This window comes from Somniosus microcephalus, chromosome 5 (assembly GCF_052327205.1).
Source record: "Somniosus microcephalus isolate GS21.2 chromosome 5, FLI_Smic_1.0, whole genome shotgun sequence".
NCBI classification, from domain to species: Eukaryota; Metazoa; Chordata; class Chondrichthyes; order Squaliformes; family Somniosidae; genus Somniosus; species Somniosus microcephalus.
Genome location: NC_140991.1, coordinates 66480985 through 66501412, shown reverse-complemented (window position 1 = coordinate 66501412; position 20428 = coordinate 66480985). Strand labels below are relative to the sequence as shown.

Below are 20428 nucleotides of genomic sequence, written 5' to 3'. Positions count from 1 at the left end.
AACCACTGTTTGTATTCCACTGTGTACATGCCTGGACATGCCTCGGCTGACTCCTCCCACAAGTCCTAGTATAAAGGTGACTGCTCCCCAGCCCCTTTGTATTCTGGACCGGTCGACCACTCGAGGCAGACCTTCATTCTTTTGTTAATAAAAGCCTTTAGTTACTCTCTTAACTCTCAGTCTTTTATGAGTAATTGATAGCGCATCAATTTTATTAACAAAATTTTTATAATGGAGAAGATCCTCACACCAGCATGCCTGGACTTAGATCATCGGGAGGCGGACTCATCCACCAAGTTTACTCACTGGCTTAAGTGTTTCGAAAAATTCCTGACCGCCTCCGCAGCAATCAAATCGGACGAGGACAAACTGGATGTCCTGACCTCCAAAGTGAACCACCGAGTGTACTCGGTCATCCAAGACGCGACCTCGTACGCGGACGCTATCAAGCTCCTCAAGGACCAGTACACGCGCCCAGTGAACGAAGTGTATGCCAGGCACCTTCTGGGGAGTCGTAAATAACAACCTGGGGAATCGACCGTGGAATACCTTCAGGCACTGTCTGTGCTTGGCCGGGCCTGTGGTTGTAAGGATGTAAAGGCCGCCGTGTACACAGAGGAACTTATCCGGGACGCTTTTGTAGCGGGCCACAGATCCAATTACACCCGACAGCGACTGTTAGAGCAGAGTGACCTCGACCTCAACAAGGCCTCTGAGCTCGCACTATCACTGGATGCAGCCTACCGGGGCATGGATGCCTACTCCTCTGCACCGTGGACGCCGCGGGGAATGACAGCCTGGGACACGGTAGGACCGCCTCATAGCGCCGTGCCACCCCAGCCACACCCCAGCAACGGCCCAACTACCGCAGCAGTGTCCCAAGGCCAGACAGCAGTGCCCCAAGGCCAGAAATGCTACTTCTGTGGCCAGGCAAAACACCCCAGAGCGCGCTGCCCGGCGAAAAACGCGATCTGCTCGGGCTGCGGGAAGAAGGGACACTACGCTAACGTCTGCAGGGCCAAAGCCACCCCGAACCCCAGCAGCGCCGCGTGTGGGCCATGCGGGCCGCCATCTTGGGCCTCCCCGGCCATGTGCGAACCACCGGTACAGCAGCCATTTTGGACGCCTCCAGCCACATGGGGATCATGGACGCCGCCATCTTGGACGACAGCCGGAACGCAGCAGGCCCCCAACACCGCCTCATCTGATACCCGCAGCGACACACCGACCCCTACGCTGGCATCCGTTACACTGGACCAAGCGAGACCGCACCAGCTGGCCAGCTCCACAATGGACATTAAGGTAAATGGCCACGATACAATCTGCCTTTTTGACTCTGGGAGCACGGAGAGCTTCATCCACCCCGACACGGTGCGGCGTTGCTCTCTCCCAGTCCTGCCTGCGCACCAGCGGATTTCTATGGCCTCCGAGTCCCAGTCGGCGGACATCGGCGGCTACTGCGTAGTGACACTCGTAGTAGACAGGACCGTGTACGATCATTTTAAACTTCTGGTCCTGCCCGACCTCTGCGCTGCCGTCCTGCTGGGGTTAGATTTTCAGTGCCACCTTAAAAGTGTTACGATGGCGTACGGTGGACCCCTACCCCCACTCACAGTCCGCAGCCAGCAGCTCCCAAATTGCCCGCCGTGCACCAGGTGCAACCTCTCCACACTCAGAGTCACCCCCCCCCCCCCCCAACTGTTTGCTAACCTCACCCCCGACTGTAAGCCCATCGCCACAAAGAGCAGGCGATACAGTGCCGGGGACAGGGTTTTCATTAAAACCGAAGTGGAGCGGCTCCTGAAGGAAGGGATTATTGAGGGCAGCACCAGCCCCTGGTGAGCCCAGGTTGTGGTCGTTAAGACCGGCGAGAAGCAGCGCCTGGTCATCGACTACAGCCAGACAATAAATCGCTACACCCTACTGGACGCCTACCCACTCCCCCGCATAGCTGATATGGTCAACCAGATCGCGCAGTACCGCGTCTTCGCGACCATTGACCTGAAATCAGCGTACCACCAGCTCCCTATCCGCCCTGAGGACCGCCAGTATACTGCCTTTGAGGCAAACGGCCGCCTCTATCACTTCCTTAGGGTTCCCTTTGGCGTCACCAACGGGGTCTCCGTCTTCCAAAGGGAGATGGACTGGATGGTAGATCAAAATGCATTGCAGGCCACTTTCCCATATCTGGACAATGTGACCATCTGCGGCCGTGACTTGCAGGACCATGATGCAAACCTCGAAAAATTTCTCCGCACCGCCCAACTCCTGAACCTGACATATAACAAGGAGAAGTGCATATTCCGCACAAACCGCCTCGCCATCCTTGGCTGTGTTGTGGGACACGGAGTCATCGGCCCCGACCCCGACCAGATGCGTCCCCTTATGGAACTCCCACTGCCTCAAGGCCTTGAAGAGGTGCCTAGGGTTTTTCTCCTATTATGCCCAGTGGGTCCCCTACTATGCGGACAAGGCCCATCCGCTGATCAAGTCCACCTCTTTTCCCTTGACGGCAGAGGCCCGCTTAGCCTTCCACCGTATCAAGGAAGACATTGCCAAAGCCACCATGCACGCAGTGGACGAATCCATCCCCTTCCAGGTGGAAAGCGACGCGTCCGACTTTGCCCTGGCCGCTACCTTCAATCAGGCGGGGAGACCCGTGGCCTTCTTTTCACGAACCCTCCAAGGCCCGGAGACCAGACACTCCGCTGTTGAGAAGGAGGCCCAGGCGATTGTGGAGGCTGTGCGTCATTGGAGGCACTACCTGGCCGGAAAACGATTTACCCTGCTCACTGACCAACGTTCAGTTGCTTTCATGTTTAACAACAAGCAGAGGGGCAAAATCAAAAATGACAAGATCTTGAGGTGGAGAATCGAATTTTCCACCTACAATTACGAGATCTTGTACCGGCCCGGGAAGCTCAATGAACCCCCGGATGCGCTATCGCGTGGCACCTGCGCCAGCGCGCAGATCGATAGACTGCGGGCCCTCCACAATGACCTCTGCCACCCGGGGGTCACCAGGTTCTTCCACTTCATCAAGGCCCGCAACCTGCCTTACTCTATTGAGGAGGTCAGGACCATGACCAGGAACTGCCAAGTCTGCGCTGAGTGCAAACTGCACTTTTATAGACCAGACAGGGCCCACCTGATAAAAGCCACTCGCCCCTTCGAGCGCCTGAGCGTTGATTTTAAAGGGCCTCTCCCTTCCTCCGACCGCAATGTGTACTTCCTCAATATTATTGATGAGTACTCCCGTTTCCCGTTCGCCATCCCCTGCCCGGACATGACCAGTGCCACGGTCATTAAATGTCTGAACGACCTCTTCACCCTGTTCGGTTTCCCCAGCTATATCCATAGCAACCGGGGCTCATCGTTTATGAGCGACGAACTCCGTCAGTACCTGCTAACTAGGGGTATTGCCACAAGCAGGACCACCAGTTACAACCCCCGGGGGAACGGACAGGTGGAAAGAGAAAATGCGACAGTTTGGAAGGCCGCCCTGCTAGCCTTAAAGTCTAGGGGCCTTCCAACCTCCCGCTGGCAGGATGTGCTCCCCGATGCGCTCCACTCTATTCGGTCACTGCTCTGCACTGCCACTAACGCCACCCCTCATGAGAAAATGTTTGTCTTCCCAAGGAAGTCCACATCGGGGACATCGCTACCGCCATGGCTGACGTCCCCAGGGCTGGTCCTACTGAGAAGGCACGTGAGGACCCATAAAATGGACCCCCTGGTCGAGAGGGTCGACCTCCTCCACGCCAACCCCCAGTATGCTTACATTGCATACCCGGACGGGCGGGAGGACACAGTCTCCATAAGAGACCTTGCACCCTCGGGGGCCGCAGTAACCCACTACTCACTACCACCCCCCACCCCCCCCCACGATCCGATATCCATCCCCAGCAGACGGCAGGCCTGGGCCCAGCGACCCGCTCGACACCTACGAGGACGACACGCCTGTGCCACAGCTTACGCGGGACTCGACGCCGGAAGCTCCACTACCCCTGCCGTCGCCACGCCGATCACAGCGGCAGACAAGACCTCCGGAGAGACTCCAATACACTAACTTTTAATACACTTCACCCCGCCGGACTCAATTTTAAACAAGGGGTGAATGTGGTAAACCACTGTTTGTATTCCACTGTGTACATGCCTGGACATGCCTCGGCTGACTCCTCCCACAAGTCCTAGTATAAAGGTGACTGCTCCCCAGCCCCTTTGTATTCTGGACCGGTCGACCACTCGAGGCAGACCTTCATTCTTTTGTTAATAAAAGCCTTTAGTTACTCTCTTAACTCTCAGTCTTTTATGAGTAATTGATAGCGCATCACTGATACCACTGCTGCTGATACCACTGCTGCTGATACCACTGCTGCTGATACCACTGCTGCTGATACCACTGCTGCTGATATCACTGCTACTGATACCACCGCTACTAATACCACCGCTATTGATACCACCGCTACTAATACCACCGCTACTAATACCGCCGCTACTGATACCGCCGCTACTATTACCACCGCTACTATTACCACTGCTACGAATACCACTGCTACTGATACCACTGCTGCCGATACCACTGCTGCCGATACCACTGCTACTAATAACACTGCTACTATTACCACTGCTACTTTTACCACTGCTACTTTTACCACTGCTACTATTACCACTGCTAGTAATACCACTGCTAGTAATACCACTGCTAGTAATACCACTGCTAGTAATACCACTGCTACTAATAACACTGCTAATATTACCACTGCTACTAATATCACTGCTACTATTGCCACTGCTACTATTGCCACTGCTACTATTACCACTGCTACTTTTACCACTGCTACTTTTACCACTGCTACTAATACCACGGCTACTATTACCACTGCTACTATTACCACTGCTAGTAATACCACTGCTAGTAATACCACTGCTAGTAATACCACTGCTACTAATAACACTGCTACTAATAACACTGCTAATATTGCCACCGCTACTGATACCACTGCTGCTGATACCACTGCTACTGATACCACTGCTGCTGATACCACTGCTACTAATACCACTTCTACTAATACCACTGCTACTAATACCACTTCTACTAATACCACTGCTACTAATACCACTGCTACTAATAACACTGCTACTAATAACACTGCTAATATTGCCACCGCTACTGATACCACCGCTACTGATACCACCGCTACTGATACCACCGCTTCTAATACCACTACTACTAATACTACTGCTACTTATACCACTACTACTAATACCACCGCTACTGATACCACTGCTACTACTACGACAAAGACTAATACCACTACCACTTCTACTACTACCACAACTTGCATTTATATATTGCCTTTAATGTAGAAAAACATCCCAAAGCAACTCACTGGATGTTTCTAAGCCTTGCTTGTGCCTAAGCTCTTTGGACTTGAGTAAATAGACTGTGTCCCGATGGGAAGAGTCCGGATCAGACAAACAAAAATCTCCCTGTGTGGATTTCTCAGTAACTTTGTTTGGCGTCTTTTCAACCGGGTGATGGGTTTCCACTTGTCAGACACCTGGGTGACTTAAAAAAGAGTCATTAAGATTAAATAATTTAGTTGAATACAGTAGCAAATGGATTACATCATGGCAAACTGTGGGATACAATATCTGCACTTCTGACACTGTCCATGACTTGCTCACTCTGTAAGTACTCTTGAGCACTGCAGTCAGTCTCACTCCAATAGAATGATATGTTTTTCACCTATAGTTTCTTTTTCTAAATTTATACAAATTGAATGTCGATTTCCCTGAGTTGTCGACTAATGGAATTCAATTCCAAGTTTCTTTCATGCACAATGACCTTGGAAAGACACATTGATCCCCTTGTGGCTGAAATAACTTTTTAAACAAGGTATTTTATTTCCGATGTATTTTACAACAATGAGATGTTCGAGATTATTTCCCTTTAATTTTGAGCTGCTGATATCCAAATGCCTCTTGTGTTGTTGCACATGATGACATACACATAAGCTATTCTCCATTACCGAAGGCCCCCTCACCTGAACAGTTAGTCCTCCCAGCTCCACAGCAGCTTCAATGACCGTTTCTGGCCCACTCCTGATCGCCTCCCTCCCGATCGCCTCCCTCCAATTTCCGAAATCGGGAGAGATGCTTAACGGGCGACTGATCCCATATTGCCCGTTTTATACTATCGCCCAACGTCAAAATGACCCCCAGTTTCTGTTTTATACAGACTCATCTTATCAGCTCTATGCTGTGTCATGTTACTTTAGGATCAGCTGCTTGGGAAACCGAGTTGGGCCAGCCCCCAGGAGCATTTTGTCCACTGAATACACACACTGCAATGCTTTTATTAATGAGAAATCAAAAAATTCAGTTTCCATGAATAAACAAGTACCAGCTCCATTCAGAGCACGTTTTGTTTTTCACATGCTGTGCTGTTTATTCCTGGAAAAGATACTGCATTACTTCCTTACCTGACATTCTTTTGTTAAATGATACGGGTGCATAGGAGCTATCTTCCTTTATCTGGAGGTACTGTTGGGTAAGGGGACTGTGGTGTCTGGAGCCGGTGGTGGCGTATTTGATCTTCCCTCTTGTATCAGCTTGTCCCTCCTTCTACAGGATGTGCTGTGGGGTCAGTAAGGCGGAATTTGAAAGCTAAGGCCTCTACAAAGTTGGGGGTGGGGTTGGGGGGGTGGGCATCCAGATTCATAGAGTCATAGAGTAATACAGCACGGATAGAGGCCCTTCGGCCCATCGTGTCCGCGCCGGCCATCAAGCCCTGTCTAATCTAATCCCATATTCCAGCATTTGGCCCGTAGCCTTGTATGCTATGGCATTTCAAGTGCACATCCAAATGCTTCTTAAATGTTGTGAGGGTTTCTGCCTCCACAACCCTTTCAGGCAGTGAGTTCCAGACTCCAACCACCCTCTGGGTGAAAAAGTTCTTTCTCAAATCCCCTCTAAACCTCCCGCCCTTTACCTTGAATCTATGCCCCCTAGTTATCGACCCCTCTACTAAGGGAAAAAGCTCCTCAGCATCCATCCTATCTATGCCCCTCATAATTTTGTACACCTCAATCATGTCCCCCCTCAGCCTCCTCAGCTCCAAGGAAAACAAACCCAACCTGCCCAGTCTCTCTTCATAGCTGAAGCGCTCCAGCCCTGGTAACATCCTGGTGAACCTCCTCTGCACCCTCTCTAACGCGATCACATCCTTCCTGTAGTGTGGCGACCAGAACTGCACACAATATTCCAGCTGTGGCCTAACCAGTGTTTTATACAGCTCCATCATAACCTCCTTGCTCTTATATTCAATGCCTCGGCTAATGAAGGCAAGTATCCCATATGCCTTTTTTACCACCTTATCCACCTGTTCCGCCGCCTTCAGGGATCTGTGTACTTGCACACCCAGATCCCTCTGACCCTCCGTCTTGCCTAGGGTCTTTCCATTCATTGTGTATTCCTTTGCCTTGTTAGTCCCCCCAAAGTGCATCACCTCGCACTTTTCCGGGTTAAATTCCATTTGCCACTGTTCCGCCCATCTGACCAACCCATCTATATCGTCCTGCAGACTGAGGCTACCCTCCTCGCTATTTACCACCCTACCAATTTTTGTATCATCCGCGAACTTACTGATCATACCCTTTACATTCATATCCAAGTCATTTATGTAGACCACAAACAGCAAGGGACCCAGCACCGATCCCTGTGGTACCCCACTGGCCACAGGCTTCCAGTCACAAAAACAACCTTCGACCATCACCCTCTGCCTTCTGCCACTAAGCCAGTTTTGTATCCAATGTGCCAAGGCACCCTGGATTCCATGGGCTCTTACCTTCTTGACCAGTCTCCTGTGCGGGACTTTATCGAAGGCCTTACTGAAATCCATGTATACCACATCCACTGCGTTACCCTCATCCACACACCTAGTCACCCCCTCAAAAAATTCAATCAAATTAGTCAGACATGATCTTCCCTTGACAAAGCCATGTTGACTATCCCTGATTAATCCTTGCCTCTCCAAGTGGAGACAAATTTTGTCCCTCAGGATTTTTTCCAATAATTTTCCTACCACTGATGTTAGGCTCACTGGCCTGTAGTTCCCCGGTTTTTCCCTACTACCCTTCTTGAATAATGGTACTACATTAGCGGTTCTCCAGTCCTCTGGCACATCCCCTGTGGCCAGAGAGGTCCTGAATATATGTGTTAGAGCCCCCGCAATCTCCTCCTTTGCCTCACACAGCAGCCTGGGATACATTTCATCCGGGCCTGGGGATTTATCCATTTTTAGGCCAGCTAAAACCGCCAATACCTCCCCCCGCTCGATGTTAATATGTTCGAGCATATCACAGTCCCCCCGCCCTATTTCTATGTCTACATCGTCCTTCTCCATAGTGAAAACAGACGCAAAAAATTCATTCAGAACCCCTCCTACATCTTCCGGCTCCACACACAGATTGCCACTTTTGTCCCTAATGGGCCCTATTTTTTCCCTAGTTATCCTCTTACCCTTAATATACTTATAAAACATCTTCGGATTTTCCTTTATTTTGCTTGCCAGTGTTATTTCATGGCCCCTCCTTGATCTCCTAATTTCTTTTTTAAGTATCCCCCTGCACTTTTTGTACTCCTCTAGGGCTTCCTCCGTCTTTAGCCTTTTGTATCTACCAAAAGCCCTCCTTTTTTTCCTAATCCATTCCCGTATATCCCCTGACATCCAAGGTTCCCTGTGGTTTTTGGAACCACCCTTGACCTTTACGGGAACATGTTGCCATTGTATGATCTCAATCTCCCTTCTGAAAGCCTCCCATTGCTCCGATGCGGATTTTCCTACAAGTAGCTGATCCCAGTCCATTTTGGCCAGATCCTGCCTTATCCTATTAAAATCGGCCTTCCCCCAATTTAGAACCTTTATTTCCGGCCCATCCCTGTCCTTTTCCATGGCCACCTTAAATCTTACCATATTATGGTCACTATCACCAAAGTGCTCACCTACTAGCACTTTTTCCACTTGGCCGGCCACATTCCCTAGAATTAGGTCCAGTACCGCCCCCTCTCTTGTAGGACTTTCTACATGCTGGCTCAAAAAGCTCTCCTGGATGCACTTTAAGAATTCTACACCCTCTGAGCCTTTCACACTCTGACTATCCCAGTTAATATTGGGGAAGTTGAAATCCCCCATTATTATTACCCTATTATTTGCACATTTCTCTGAGATTTGCCTACATATCTGTTCCTCTATCTCCCCCTGACTGTTTGGAGGCCTATAGTACACTCCCAGCAAAGTGCTTGCCCCCTTTTTGTTTTTAAGCTCCACCCATATGGCCTCATTGGAGGACCCTGCTAATATATCATCCCTCCTTACTGCAGTAATTGACTCCTTAATTAATATTGCGACACCCCCTCCTCTTATACCTCCCCCTCTGTCTCGCCTGAAGATTCTGTACCCCGGAATATTGAGCTGCCAGTCTTGCCCTTCCCTCAACCATGTCTCCGTGATAGCAACAATATCATACTCCCATGTGTTTATCAACACCTTCAGTTCATCCACCTTATTCGCAAGACTCCTTGCATTAAAATAGATGCCATCCAGCCTTGCCCTTATATATTTGCCCTGTCTACCAAGCTGACTTGTTTTTTTCTCTATAATTGGCAGCACATCCCCCCCTATTTCAGCTCCCCTCTGTATCCCATCCCCCTGCCAAGTTAGTTTAAACCCCCCCCAACAGTGCTAGCAAACCTCCCCGCAAGGATATTTGTCCCGCTCTGGTTCAGGTGCAACCCGTCCGACTTGTACAAGTCCCACCTTTCCCAGAAGCAGGCCCAGTGATCCAGGAAAGTAAAACCCTCCCCCCTACACCAACTCTTTAGCCACGCATTCATCTGCTCTATCCTCCCATTCCTATACTTACTAGCACGTGGCACTGGGAGTAATCCAGAGATTACAACCTTTGAGGTCCTGCTCTTTAATCTGTTACCTAGCTCCCTAAATTCTTGATTCCTTTGTACTTTCCCAACCCTAAGCAAACACCATACCTTAGCATGTAAATTCTGCGCTCCCACGCTCCCAGCGCTGAGCCATGCTCAGAGGGATTGTTCATCAGAGATTGTGCTACAACATTGTTGATCCTTTCGAAGATGGCTCAAATCTGGAATGCACTGCCTGGAAGGGTGGTAAAAGCAGTTTCAATAATAACTTTCAAAAGGGAATTGGATAAATACGTGAAGTTGAAAAAATCGCAGGGCTATTGGGGAAGAGCAGGGGAGTGGGACTAATTGGCTAGCTCTTTCAAGGAGCCGACACAGGCACGATGGGCCGAATGGCCTCCTTCTGTGCTGTAGCATTCTATGATTCTAAGTGCTGAACTTTCCCTTACATGCTCTACCTGATGTGTGCCCACAGGCGCTTAATCCACATGTTTGTGAGGAGAGGAGGCAGGAGCTTTGTTGTGGCATGAGGGTACATTTTCTCACTCCGTATATTGCAGGGGGGTCTTTCGATCCTTTGGGGGCAAGGCCACATTATTTAAGACTGACAAGAGTCAGTATTGCGCTTCACTGTGCCTTCTGGAGTATAGAGTAGCATCCATCCCCTAATGAATACAGATGGGAGGTGGATTGGAGGTTACTGAAGTGACACGTTTGTTACTATTTGATAAATGTAAACCATTAAATAGAAGATCTTCAGGCTCACTGCACTTTGTAAACCTTTCAGCAGTTCTTGTGAAGTTCTCACTGTGCTGCAGACTTGTGATATCAGATGTGAGCCGTGTACTCCGTTATCCTCTTCACACTCAGATAACACTCTCTACATTGGTCGATAACTGCAGTTCAATCTCCTACTGTTCTTGCCTCGTTCATTTGAAAGATTTTGTTCTCCTCTAACTATTTTATTATTTATATTTTAATTATGTTTGTTTTTCTTTCCTCATTATTTTTACCAAATAAGTTCTGTGGACCTAAACGCCAGTCAGTTCCTTCCAGAAAGGGGGAAGCAAAGTGGGAGAAATAAATTTTTTAAAACTGGGTGGTGAGGCCTACAATCCCTCTGAGCATGGCTCAGCACTGGGAGCGTGGGAGCGCAGAATTTACATGCTAAGGTATGGTGTTTGCTTAGGGTTGGGAAAGTACAAAGGAATCTGGACGCCTCAACCCCACCCCCAACTTTGTAGAGGCCTTAACTTTCAAACTCCGCCTTACCGACCCCACAGCACATCCCGTAGAAGGAGGGACAAGCTGATACAAGAGGGAAGATCAAATACACCAGCACCGGCTCCAGACACCACAGTCCCCTTAACCAACAGTACCTCCAGATAAAGGAAGATAGCTCCTATGCAAACTTTGTAAACCTTTCAGCAGTTCTTTTTAAAAACTTGATTTCCATTTCCCTTGCCCCGCCCCTGCTGGGACAGATTATGTTGAGGAGGCAGGGCTCAGCAAGCTGCCTCATTTCCCTGCCTTTCACCACTGATTCGGCCATTTCTGGGGACCACCAGGAGAAAGGCTATGCTAGTCCCTGGAGCAGCTGTAGCACAATTCCTGATGCTCCTTATGGAGGGAGTGGGCCCCATTGTAGGCCCCCATCATGCCTCAGAGCCATACCTTTTTAGGTTTCCTTGATCTTCAGGGCTTTTCTGCAAAATTTAAATGGCCCCACCTCTTCAGGGTCGTGATGGACTCCTGCTTGCTGGTGGGAAGCCCACCAAGAGTTTGCTCTGCATAACTGATGAACCCTGACCCATTGTACAATTAGGGTGCTGGTCAGAAGTCCCTCCCTGACACTCCTCTGATGAGAAGAGGAAAATCAAGTCTTGGATGAGCCAGAACTTCTTCCAATTAAATGACAGCAAGACTGAAGCTATCCTGTTCAGTTCATACCAGAAACTCCAAACCATCACCCCAATTCCATCCCCTTCACTGGCTGCTCACTGAAGTTAAACCTGACAAAGTGTAAAATCAGAAAATGCTGGAAAAACTCAGCAGGCCAGGCAGCATCCGTGGAGAGAGAAACAGAGTTAACGTTTCAAGTCAAAGACCTTTTGTCAAAACTGGAAAAAAGCAGGAAATGGAACAGATTTTAAAGCAAGTTTAGGGGCTGGGAAATGGGGGAGGGGATGAAAGAACAAAAGGGAAGGTCTGTGATAGGATGGAAGGCAGGAGAAGTAAAGAGGCATCAAGAGATAGTCAAGGCAAGAGGAGGTGGTAATGGGACAGGTTAAGGAACAAAGGATGGCTCTAGATGAAGTGTGAATTGCGCTGGCAGAGTGAAGGACAGCTGCCATGTGAGAGGGAAGAAAAAAAAATCAGTGATCTCTTCGACCTTGATCTGGGCTTCAAATCCCACATCCAGTACATCACCGAGATTTATTTCTAACTTCCAAGCATTGCCTGACTCTGTCCCTACTTCATCCCCACCGCCTGTAAAACATTTATTTATACTTGAGTCTTGACAAAGGGTTTCGACCTCTATTTCTCTCCACGGATGTTGCCTAGCCTGCTGAGTTTTTCCAGCATTTTCTGTTGTTATTTCGGATTTCCAGCATCTGCAGTATTTTGTTATCGTATTTATACCTTCGTCACCCCCAGGCTCAATTTTTCCAATGCCCACCAAGTCAGCCACCAGAGCAGCACCTACACAAGTTCCAACCAATCCAGAACATTGCCATTCACACACATCCTATCCCATACTAAATCCCATTTGCCCATCATAACTGTTCTCACCAACCCCCATTGATTCAAAATTGACATCCTTGTTTATAATGTCCTCCACGGCCTTGCTCCACCCAACCCCGCAAGCTGCTTCAGCCCCACATCCCGCGTCACACTCTCTGCTCTTCTGAGTGTGGCCCTCCGTGTCTCCTCCCCACTCTACCATTGGAGGCAGAGCCTTTAGCTATTAGAACCTTGCATTCTGGAATTCTCCTCATTCCTTGAAACCTTTCTCTCTCTACCTTCAAAAGCATCCTCATGACCTACCTCTTTGACCAGGAGGAATGGTGCAAGGGGGAGGGATTCAAATTCCTGGGACATTGGAACCGATTCTGGGGGAGTTGGGACCAGTACAAACTGGACGGTTTGCACCTGGGCAGGACCGGGACTGATGTCCTAGGGGGAGTGTTTGCTAGTGCTATTGGGGAGGGTTGGTTTAAACTAAAATGGCAGGAGGTTGGGAATCTGTGCAGGGAGACAGAGGAAAGGGAAGCAAGGATAGAAGCAAAAGACAGGAAGGAGAAAAGCAAAAGTGGCAGTCAGAGAAAGCAAGGGTTTAAATAAAACATGGCCACCATAAATAATAATTCTAAAAGGTCTAAGAGTGTTAAAAAAAAAAAACAAGCCTGAAGGCTTTGTGTCTTAATGCGAGGAGCATTCGTAATAAGGTGGATGAATTAGCTGCGCAAATAGATGTAAACGGATATGATATAATTGGGATTACGGCTCCAGGGTGACCAAGGCTGGGAATTCAACATCCAGGGGTATTCAATATTCAGGAAGAACAGGCACAAAGGAAAAGGGAGGTGGGGTAGCATTGCTAGTTAAAGAGGAGATTAACACAACAGTAAGGAAGGATATTAGCTCTGATGATGTGGAATCTGTATGGGTAGGGCTGAGAAATACCAAGGGGCAGAAAACGTTAGTGGGAGTTGTATACAGACCCCCAAACAGTAATGCTGAGGTTGGGGGTGGCATTAAATGGGAAATTAGAGACGCGTGCAATAAGGGCACAGCAGTTATCATGGGTGACTTTAATCTACATATAGATTGGGCTAACCAAATTAGTAACAATACCGTGGAGGAGGAATTCCTGAAGTGTATACGGGATGATTTCTTGGACCAATATGTCGAGGAACCAACTAGAGATCAGGCCATCTTAGACTGGGTATTATGTAATGAGAAAGGATTAATTAGCAATCTTGTTGTGTGAGGCCCCTTGAGCGGAGCGATCATAATATGATAGAATTCTTCATTAAGATGGAGAGTGAAGTATTTGACTCAGAGACTAGGGTCCTGAATTTAAATAAAGGAAACTATGATGGTATGAGGTGCGAGTTGGCTAGGATGAATCGGGGAACGTTGCTTAAAGGGTTGACGGTGGATAGGCAATGGCAAACATGTAAAGATCGCATGGATGAACTACAGAATTTTTTCATCCCTGTTTGGCATAAAAATAAAACAAAGAAGGTGACTCAACCGTGGCTAACAAGGGAAATTAGGGATAGCATAAGATCCAAGGAGAGGACATATAAATTGGCCAGAAAAAGTGGCAAACCTGAGGATTGGGAGCAGTTTATGATTCAGCAAAGGAGGACAAAGGGATTAATTAAGAGGGGGACAGTAGAGTATGAGAGTAAGCTTGCAGGGAACATAAAAACTGGATGTAAAAGCTTCTATAGATATGTGAAGAGAAAAAGATTGGTGAAGTCAAGCGTAGGTCCCTTGCAGTCAGAATCAGGGGAATTTATAATGGGGAACAAAGAAATGGCTACCAATTAAATACATACTTTGGTTCTGTCTACACAAAGGAGGACACAAATAACCTCCCAGAGATGTCGGGGAACATAGGGTCTAATGAGAGGGAGGAACTGAATGAAATCAGTATTTGTAGGGAAATGGTGTTAGGGAAATTGATGGGATTGAAGGCCGATAAATCCCCAGGGCCTGATAATCTACATCCTAGGGTACTTAAGGAAGTGGCCCTAGAAATAGTAGATGCATTGCTGGTCATCTTCCAAAATTCTATAGACTCTGGAACAGTTCCCATTGATTGGAGGGTAGCTTATGTAACCCCACTATTCAAAAAGGGTGGTAGAGAGAAAACGGGGAATTATAGACCAGTAAGCCTGACATCGGTAGTGGGGAAAATGCTAGAGTCCGTTATAAAAGATGTAATAGCAGAGCACTTGGAAAACAGTGACAGAATCGGACAAAGTCAACATGGATTTACAAAAGGTAAATCGTGCTTGACTAATCTACTGGAATTTTTTGAGGATGAAACTGGTAGGATAAGGAAGAACCAGTGGATGTGGTGTATTTGGACTTTCAGAAGGCTTTCGATAAGGTCCCGCATAAGAGATTAGCGTGTAAAGTTAAAGCACATGGGATTGGGGGTAAGGTACTGACTTGGATAGAGAACTGGCTGGCAGACAGGAACCAGAGAGTTGGAATAAACGGGTTTTTTTCCAAGTGGCAGGCAGTGACTAGTGGGATACCGCAGGGATCGGTGCTAGGACCCCAGCTATTCACAATATATATTAATGATCTAGACGAGGGAACTAGATGTAATATCTCCAAGTGTGCAAACGACACAAAGCTGAGTGGGCGTGTGTGCTATGAGGAGGATGCTGAGAAACTCCAGTATGATTTGGACAGGTTGGGTGATTAGGCAGATGCATGGCAGATGCAGTATAATGTGGATAAATGCGAGATTATCCACTTTGGTGGCAAAAACAGGAAGGCAGATTATTATCTGAACGGCAATAGATTGGGAGAAGGGGAAGTGCAACGAGACGTGGGTGTCCTTCTGCACCAGTCGCTGAAGGTAAGCATGCAGGTGCAGCAGGCGGTTAAGAAGGCAAATTGTATGTTGGCCTTCATAGTGAGAGGATTCGAGTACAGGAGCAAGGATGTCTTGCTGCAGTTGTACAGGGCCTTGGTGAGACCACACCTTGAGTATTGTGTGCAGTTTGGTCACCTTATCTGAGGAAGGATGTTCTTGCCATGGAGGGAGTGCAGCGAAGATTCACCAGACTGATACCTGGGATGGCAGGAATGACATATGAGGAGAGATTGGGTCAATTGGGCTTATATTCACTGGAGTTTAGAAGAATGAGAGGGGATCTCATTGAAACTTATAAAATTCTAACAGGACTAGACAGACTAGATGCAGGAAGGATGTTCCCGATGGCGGGAGAGTCCAGAACCAAGGGTCACAGTCTAAAGATAAGGGGTAAGCCATTTAGGACAGAGATGAGGAGGAATTTCTTCACCTAGAGAGTGGTGAACCTGTGGAATTCTCTACCACAAAAGGCAGTTGAGGCCAATTCATTAAATATATTCAAGAAGGAGTTGGATATATTTCTTAAGGCTAAAGGGATCAAGGGATATGGGGAGAAAGCAGGGACAGGGTACTGAATTTGGATGATCAGCCATGATCTCATTAAATGGCGGCGCAGGCTCGATGGGCCGAATGGCCCACTCCTGCTCCTATCTTCTATGTTTCTATGTTTCAGTCGCTTCCATTGAATTGTTGAAGGTGGCAGGACAGGTGAACAAAGCAGTTAATGAAGCATATGGGATCCTGGGCTTTATAAATAGAGGCATAGAGTACAAAAGCCAGGAAGTTATGCTAAACCTATATAAAACACTAGTTCGGCCCAGCGGGAGTATTGGGTCCAATTTTGGGCAGCACACTTTAGGAAGAATCTGAAGGCTTTGGAGATGGTACAGAAGAGATTTACTACAATGGCTTCAAGGATGAGGGATTACAGTTACATGGATAGACTGGAGATGCTGGAGTTGTTTTCCTGAGAGCAGAGAAGGCTAAGAGGAGATTTGACTGGTGTTTAAAATCATGAAGAGTAAATAAAGAGAAACTGTTTCCAATGGCTGAAGGGTCAATAACGTGAGGACACAAATTTAAGGTGATTGACAAAAAAAAATGAGGAAAACTTTTTTATGCAACAATTGGCTAGGATTTGGAATGCACTGCCTGATAGGGTGGTGGATAAAGATTCAATCGTAGCCTTCAAAAGTGAATTGGAAAAATACTTGAAGGAAAAAAATTGCAGGGATATGGGGAAAGAGCGGAACAGTGGGATTAACTGGATTGCTCTTCGAAAGTGCTGGCACAGACTTGATGGGCCAAATGGCCGCCTTCTGTGCTGTAATATTCTATGATTCCCCTAATCATCTCCCACTTGCTGCTCAATGTCTGGTAAACTCCTCCCATCCCGCCCACCCTCTGTAAAGTGCCTTGTGACTACATTAGTGCTAATTGTTGTTGTTCTTAAAAAGTCTTCATTTATCCACTAGAAAGTAATATGCTTCATACTAATGTTTTATTTTATTTATTATGAATTATCTTCAGGTTTACATATGAGATCGCACCAGTGTTTGTCCTGTTGGAATACATCACCCTGAAGAAAATGAGGGAAATGATTGGCTGGCCAGGAGGATGTGGAGACGGAATATTCTCACCTGGTATATAACCCTTAAAGGTCTCTCGGGGACTCAGTTCTCTGGTGCAGTTGAATTAAGAAGAAGAATATCCATGGAATGGTGTGTCACTTGTCACTGCGTTAAAAAGGAAAAAAGGGCTAGACGTTTGTGCAACCAGTCTCTTCCAAACCGTTGTAAAATGTATAGGAATCTAGATTGGACCTTTTAGAATTTTATCCATTTTTAAACAGATGAGAGAAGTTTATAATAAAAACAGAAAATGCTGGAGATACTCAGCAGGTCAGGCAGCATCTGTGAAGAGAGAAACAGAGTTAACGTTTCAGGTCGATGACCTTTCGTCTGACGAAAGGTCATCGACCTGAAACATTAACTCTGTTTCTCTCTTCACAGATGCTGCCTGACCTGCTGAGTATCTCCAGCATTTTCTGTTTTTATTTCAGATTTCCAGCATCTGCAGTATTTTCTTTTTGTATGAGAGAAGTTTATGTTCTGCTCAGAGTCCGCTTAAGTCTATAATTTCAACTAGTTTGAACATAGTTAGCAAAATTTGGTGAATAATTTCTCAACATTTACTAATAACAACTAAAGATTTAGGCCTGGAATGTCCTCGTCATTTTTGGTGCAGCATTAGCATAAGGGCCGCGATGCAGCTGTTTTTTTCCGAGGTAATAAATGGGAAAGTAATTTTCGCTGGTTTTACGCCAGGTCCTCGCTACGTTCGAACTTCTTCAATCAGTTGTGCTGCTCCAGAGTTACATCCGCTCAAACGGAGTTACATTAGCCTCCACACAAAAGACCAAAGAATGCTGGTCTCCTGCATTTACACCTGTTCTGTAAACTTGCTGCCAAAATTTTAGGTGCAGCAGAACCCGAAGTCACTATTTCTGATGTTTTAAATCACTTTTTTTGGAAGATTTAAAAAAAAAAATTCTCCTGACTGAGACCTTGCCTATATTTTCTAGATCTTTGAATGCATTTTATGGCATCAGAATTTGTTGCATTAAAAAGAAAAAAGCTTCCACAATTGCATTTTCTTAAACATGCTTTACTTAATGTGCATTAATGATGGTTTGATGACTTCAAGCTTTAATTTTACTGACTAAAAAATAAATATTCCTGACTGCCCCATCAAAATGCATAAACCAGTAAATTACTCGTTAAAATAGCCAAACTATTCAACAGCAAATTTTATGTAATCAGATTCAATGATGCTTAACCTTTTATGAAGAAACTCTCACAAAATTGCCCAGTTGCTTTCACTGTTTGGTTCCATTTCATTGAGAGTAATTTGAAGCCAAACCACAAGAGTCATTCAAACACCCCCAGGCACATGTTTTGCTGGAGTTCAGTCTGGCTATTAGATTCAACACTTGATGAAAGCAGACTGCTCCATCTTGTTGGGGAGAGGGTGCCAGGAGAGGCTGTCCGGCATCTGTATCAGTATCATAAGAGCAGCTCCAATTTGCCAGTCATGGAGTGGTGCAAACAATGGCAGCGGTGCTTGTCTATGACTCTAAACCAACCATCCACCCTATCCAGCTGATGAGAGAATAGCAGGGCAGTGCTGAGTGGAGGGGGTGACAAAGTGGCAATACAACAAGTGGTTAGTTGATTTTTTTTAAACGTAGTTAAAAATAATATTCTCAGTTTCACTATAGCTGCCTGACCGTTCAATCAAGAGAATTCTTTATAATTGCAAACTGTACCCTAAAGGTATTGGCACTGTTATTGCCACTTATAAATGACACTTTTTTTTAGACTGATCCATTTGAAATCAGGTCAAGGAGAGTGAGAAGGCTTGTGGCATTGTAAATGATTTACTCCTGTGAGCACAAAGGGGGTCAAATTTAATTCTGGCGGAGGTGTAAAATGGGTGGTAGCGGAACGGCCGCTCGTTCTATACCGCGCCCGAATGTCCTTTTCATTGAAGTTAATCAGGTGGGTGTATAACGGCCGCAGATCCCCAACCACATGTTTTACCCCCAAAATTCTTTGTTATTAGGTACACAGAGACCTGCAGGAATAACTGAATACAGTATAAATGATCAAGCAGAGTGTTCAGTCATTCTTGGTTGTCCATGAATCGTTTAGCCAAAAGATGAGGTCATGCATGCAATTGGAATTTGAAAGCATTTTAGTCATTTCATCTGACATCCCAGGCTTTTCATTTTAAGGGGTGGGGGGGGGTGAAGCTGCAAATGTTTCTTTTACTGTCCAAAAAAACCCAATTATCCAGTATCGTGTGATTGAAGATGGAGTTCATGTCTCGTCTGGTTATGGGGCTCGATATTCCACTCAGACACTTATAACTCAGGCTCTATAACACACACTTTTTCAATTCTTGCATACCCTTTGTTTGGAAAAAATATAAATTTACACTCATTTTCAGAATAATAAATTTCAAAGAAATTTGTTTCAACAATTTTCTGCCCTTATACTCATGTTCCTTTCATCTGCTTGGGTTCCTTTTACTAAATAAATGCTAGTTAAATGTTAGTAAACTTGATCTGCTGTTATAACACATTTCATATCGTGGAAAAATCTCTAGATTGTTTTGGTTCCTTAGCCTGACCTGGATTAAGCCTGGCTTATTAACAAATGCACGCCACAAATCAATGAATTTTATTTTACGCACATTAACTTTGGTTTATTTAATTAAAAGGAAAATAATTTTATTGTGAGTAAAACAAATTCAAATTCTTCACTTTGCAAAACTGCTATATTTTAACTGTTAGATTGTTGAAATACTAAATTACTTCATTTACTTATTCATGTCAGTGATTTATATAAATTTTCAACCCAGGATATACCTTTTCACAAAGAATATTTCTAGAGATTTGTCATTATCTTGAAATATTGTGTGTAAACTCAGCCATAATTCAGGGGTTTACTGTAAGCTATGTGTTCACTTCTGTACTGTAGCTGTGTAGTTCTTCAGGAATTGGACGTGATTGCATTGTTAATGGATAGACTGTAATACAGTTACAGTACCAGCTTTGACCACACAGTCTTTCTCAGGCTTTTATTTAGATACACATCTTGATCTTTCTCTTATCACTTTGCAGGGTCAGATAACTTTATTTCGCCAGCTTAAGGCAACCAGTTGATGCTGGAAAGCTCCATTTCCTTGCCAGCTCCAATTGTATGCGGCATATTTTGAGTGAACACGCAGCAATATTCCCTTTGTTAGCTTACAATAAAGTTGGAAACTCGGTGGGGCCGATATGCGCTTGGT

The 20428-nt window shown here is 46.3% G+C and overlaps 1 protein-coding gene across 1 annotated transcript in view; it reads left to right on the top strand.

Annotated features, from left to right (window-relative positions):
• The window catches only part of LOC147117092 (glutamate decarboxylase 2-like), a 161382-nt gene that overhangs the window by 67103 nt on the left and 73851 nt on the right, over positions 1-20428 (top strand). The window contains exon 6 of the mRNA XM_085987737.1: positions 17102-17214. Coding sequence (XP_085843863.1) covers positions 17102-17214 — 113 coding nt within the window. The remainder of the gene's footprint in view (positions 1-17101; positions 17215-20428) is intronic.